Genomic DNA, 4,743 nt, shown 5'->3' with positions numbered 1-4,743 from the left:
TCTTTTACACTTACTGTCTCTCTCTCTCTCTCTCTCTCTCTCTCTCTCTCTCTCTCTCTCTCTCTCTCTCTCACTCTGTTTTACACTGTCTGTCTGTCTGTCTCTCTGTCGCTCTTATTGGGAACAGAGAGAACAGTGTGTAGTAGGTCAAGTGACCCGAGGCTGTGGGATTTGTTTGGTGTGTGTCTGTGTGTGTGTGTGTGTGTGTGTGTGTGTGTGTGTGTGTGTGGTGTTCTGTAGTGATAAGACAGAGACAGTCTGGCTCCTTTAGGAGTGGAGGGAGAATATGCTGCAATCCAGCTTGCACAGAGACCTCAGTGTGACCTTAGTACGTACACACACACACACACACACACACACACACACACACACACACACACAGTTCTTGTCTCCTACATATCCAAACTTGCTACTGTGCTACTGTAAACTGACGTAAATATAAAGAATGAACGTATTCATGTTCACAAAGGTCACATCGTCTCGTATTGATGGGCTTCTTGTGTGGCTTCTGCTTTGGTTGTGTGTGTGTGTGTGTGTGTGTGTGTGTGTGTGGAGGAGGATGATGATGATGATGATGATGATGACCTTGGATATCAGCCAGTCATGAGCCAGTTCTGCCCAGACCCTGTCTGACCCACTCTTCTTTAGAAACATCATGTTCTGGGATGTGTGTGTGTGTGTGTGTGTGTGTGTGTGTGTGTGTGTGTTTTTAGGGCACAGCATTACAGATTCAGTGAACTGATAAAAGTGAAGTGTGTACAAGGTTTTGGTGTAAAAGTCTCTGTTTATTTAAGGAGTGTGTATAACAGGTACAGGACATGAGTGTTTTTAAACTCCCTGAGTGATCATGTGACCATCGATCTTCTGGGATTGCAGGCAAACGGCCAGCGATATTGTGTCCCGTTTCAACTGTCGGTGTACTTAAGCTTCACGAGTATCGATTGCACCTGGAAAACGACAAAGTTCAGATTTTTATTTACTTCAGGCAGATTGACATTTCAGTGACTATACAGATGTGTAAAGTTCAGGTGAGAAGCTCAGACTAAAACGTCAGTATTTGTCCTGAAGTGTGCATCATTTGTACACCTTTAGCAAAAAAAAAAAAAAGTCTTTGACGATGGTCTGGAATCACTACAGAAGTATAAGACAGCTGCAAGGTCAGAAAACTTTAAAGAGCTTCATCATGGTGATTTAAACAAATCCTCGTTAGCCTCCTGACCCGAGCCGCTCTCCCTCGCGTGCCTGCTTGACCGCCGTCGCTCTCTATGCTGCGGTGTAAAAGGAGAGCGCGTATCCTCGGGGCCGGTGAATGGAGGCTACGCTACGATCCGAGGTGGTGCGGAAAGCTCATACTGATGGCATCTCGCGTAGCGTGGACAGATGAAAGCGAGTCGAGGCAGGCTCGTCTGAAACGGCAGGCAATCTGATCGGCCAGCGGTGCATTATTGATGGAGCCGGGCCGCCTACCTGCTGGCGCTCTGGCTGGCACCCACCTGGCATCGGCTCGTGTTCGGCTCGGCCTGCTGCTGACGGAGATGCCGCTGACCTTCTGTCAGATTTGGCTAAATGACGCTCTGGGTGGCGCCAGCGTAGTTTTCAGGGTTTTCTCGCCGGGTTCTAATAGTCCAGCAGGGAAGGGGGTAAATTTGCTGGAACTGAATCCTGTTCCTCTTCCATGGGCAAAAGTTTTGCTTATGTTCCGGCAGCCACCAAGTAAATATGTCCTTAGTAGTAAACGTCCGGTCTTTGTGCCGCCTCAGTGACTCTAAACCATAAGTTTAGTACATTTGAGCTCTAGATTTTGTGTAACTTTTGTAACCCAAAATAGCAAAGTAAAAAATAATTGTATGGAATTTGGTTCCTATTTGACTGCATGCCAAAGAAAACAAAAGGGAAATAAAAGCCGTTTTCTTGTTCAAACAGCACCGTCTCATGTCTCTGCTGATTACAGTAAACGTTGTCTGTTCAGATACGGAAGCATGCAGATGTTTTAGGAGGACGTAGCTTTAGATGAGCCCTGAAGCGAGAGTTTCTCAGTAAGATGGAAGAATAAAGTGATCCGGCTGCTGAATGGTAGCATGGAACTGTTTCTGTTTACTCTGTCACTCATTTTCTACCGCTTATCCGAACTACCTCGGGTCACGGGGAGCCTGTGCCCATCTCAGGCGTCATCGGGCATCGAGGCAGGATACACCCTGGACGGAGTGCCAACCCATCGCAGGGCACACACACACACACACACTCTCATTCACTCACACAATCATTTTCCAGAGCTGTCAATCAACCTACCATGCATGTCTTTGGACCGGGGGAGGAAACCGGAGTACCCGGAGGAAACCCCCGAGGCACAGGGAGAACATGCAAACTCCACACACACAAGGCGGAGGTGGGAATCGAACCCCCAACCCTGGAGGTGTGAGGCGAACATGCTAACCACTAAGCCCCCCCCACCCGTTTCTGTTTATTTCTTTTTATTAATCGGATAAGCGAATCGGATCGTACACTCCCTCCCCTGTCAATCACAGTGACTCTAGCCAATCGTAGACGTCTGTGAGGTGACGTATGTGGAAGAGGGCAGTCGGCTCTTTCCTCGAAGTGCGTCACGCTAACCTGCGAAGTTCAGAGGAAGCGTGTGTTGATCTGAACCTTCTTAAACTCCTGGAAGGGCATCGTCATGGATTGATTATTTTTCTATAACAGCTGACGAAAGATACCTTTGCTACGTAGTTTGTTTTTTTGCCTCATTTCGAGTTTTAAAATCAAAACAAAACAGTGGGAGAGAGATTTGTGATCATCAAACGCGAGTGAGGAACTTCAGGCATCAGACGCTAATCATGTGGCGAGAAGCGACGGTAAAGCTTTACTCGAGTTACTCGTGAGTCGAGAGTTTGGTTTAAACAGGAAAACCGCTCGAGGTGTCGAGATAACTGTTACTTAACACAGCTGAAGTTTATTTACCTGCCTAGTAGATGGTATTACAGAGAAGAGTCACCTTTACACCGTGAAATCAGATCGCAGAGCGTTTTCAGGCTGCGGGGGGAAACGTGTGAACTCCTCATTGCCATCGCTCATAACCACAGCTGTGGAAACATCTGGGAAAAATTGATCAGATTCATCAGAACTTCAAGTTTTTTGGGAATGTTTTTTCTTCTGCAGCCAAATGATAGATAATGGTGAATGATATGATATGAATTTGTTTTTGTGCTGCTGTTTTTTTTCCCCCTTGCAGAAGTTTCCGGAGCTGAAATTCAAGTACGTGGAGGAAGACCAGCCCGAGGATTTCTTCATCCCTTACGTGTGGTCCTTGGTCTTTAACTCTGCAGTAGGTCTGTACTGGAACTCTCAGGGCATTGAGCTTTTCAGCATGGACTCAGCCTGAGAGAAAGTTTGGTGAGTGTGTGTGTGTGTGTGTGTGTGTGTGTTCCGCTTGACTGTCGGCTTGGAAAAAAGGCTTCGGAAAGTTTCTCGCAGCTTAAAGGTCTAAGGTGAGAATCGGACATGCACTCGTGACTTACCGGATCACTTCCTCGTTATCGGACTCCCGGGCTTCCGTTATCTCCAGCGTCTTCTCTCATCAGCAACGAGACGCCGAGGACACGCCAATCAAAACACTGCACACTTACTGAACAAAGAGTCACATGGGCGGGGCTGAGGCGGGGCAGGGCGGGGCTGGAGCGGGATCGCACTAAATTCTGGGAATGGTACATTTCTGCTGTGAAGCGAGGATTTATTACTGCTTCTGAAGCTTTTTTTTTTTTTTTTGGCCCTGATTATAATGTGACGTTTGCTGTTTGTTTTTCAGTGGGTCATGTAGTAAAGGTCAGGACTGATTATAGAATAAAGAACATATTTCTAGATATAAGTTTATTTCTAAATATTAAGGAAATGAACGAATAAGAAATCTATTCTTCGGTCATTTCTGGATTTCAGGCAGCGGTTCAGCTTTACTCATAAGTCTAAATGTTAAAGCTTTCTGCTTGTTTTGTTTAAACAAATTACTTATTTATTTTTTGACTTATTTTCCTTATTTCAGCTCTTCAGCATCCCGGTCCATAATATAACACTTTAGTTTTTTTTTTTGTTTTTTTTTTTTATAAACGGCAGAAATCGTCCTTCTGTAAAAACGAATACAGACGATAAACATATTTTATATACTTATAAACTCTATTAAACAACATTTATGTATAATTTTCTTGTATTCATGTATCCAGTGGATCAATCCATAAATAAATGCATGGACATGTTACAGCATGTTTGGGACAAAAAAAAAAAAATGCATCTTTCATCTTTTTTTTTTTTTTTTTTTTGCTCTCTATTTTTTTTTCTCTCTCTCACACACACACTTCTTTCTGTCTGTTTTGTTTCCATGTTTCTGTTACTGTTGTGGCTCATATTGTTACACCACGTAAAAAAGGTTCATCCTTCGTTTTCTTTCATCTGGCAACGTGTTTGAGATCCGTGTATCTCGACTCGTGTAGCGTGTAGCGGCACGGACGCTGTTTTACATAAGTTTATATTGTAATAAAAAACCCAAACACACACACACACACACACACACACACACCAGATGTAATAGGACAATTACTGAATCACACTACACACACTTTCATCTGATTATTTTTCGATTGAATTGATGACCTGTAATTTATATTTTTTTGCTATAAGGAGGTTTGTTTTAGTGATTTTAGTGACAGAGGAAATGTAAGTCATGGAGGAAGTACAGAATGTTACACACTCAGGTAA

The 4,743-nt window shown here is 44.1% G+C and overlaps 1 protein-coding gene across 3 annotated transcripts in view; it reads left to right on the top strand.

The window, feature by feature from the left end:
• The window catches only part of dym (dymeclin), a 73,951-nt gene extending 70,284 nt beyond the window's left edge, over nt 1-3,667 (top strand). For 2 of the 3 annotated variants that reach the window (XM_060890318.1, XM_060890317.1), the window contains exon 17: nt 3,230-3,667. In XM_060890318.1, coding sequence (XP_060746301.1) covers nt 3,230-3,379 — 150 coding nt within the window. In that variant the 3' untranslated portion in view covers nt 3,380-3,667. Of the gene's footprint in view, nt 1-240; nt 329-3,229 lie in introns of all 3 variants that reach the window. The other variant, XR_009649745.1, reaches the window with a different exon arrangement.
• The last annotated feature ends 1,076 nt before the right edge of the window (nt 3,668-4,743 follow it).

The sequence above is a fragment of the Tachysurus vachellii genome, chromosome 17 (genome assembly GCF_030014155.1).
Source record: "Tachysurus vachellii isolate PV-2020 chromosome 17, HZAU_Pvac_v1, whole genome shotgun sequence".
NCBI lineage: Eukaryota > Metazoa > Chordata > Actinopteri > Siluriformes > Bagridae > Tachysurus > Tachysurus vachellii.
This window is presented reverse-complemented; position numbering and strand designations above follow the sequence as displayed.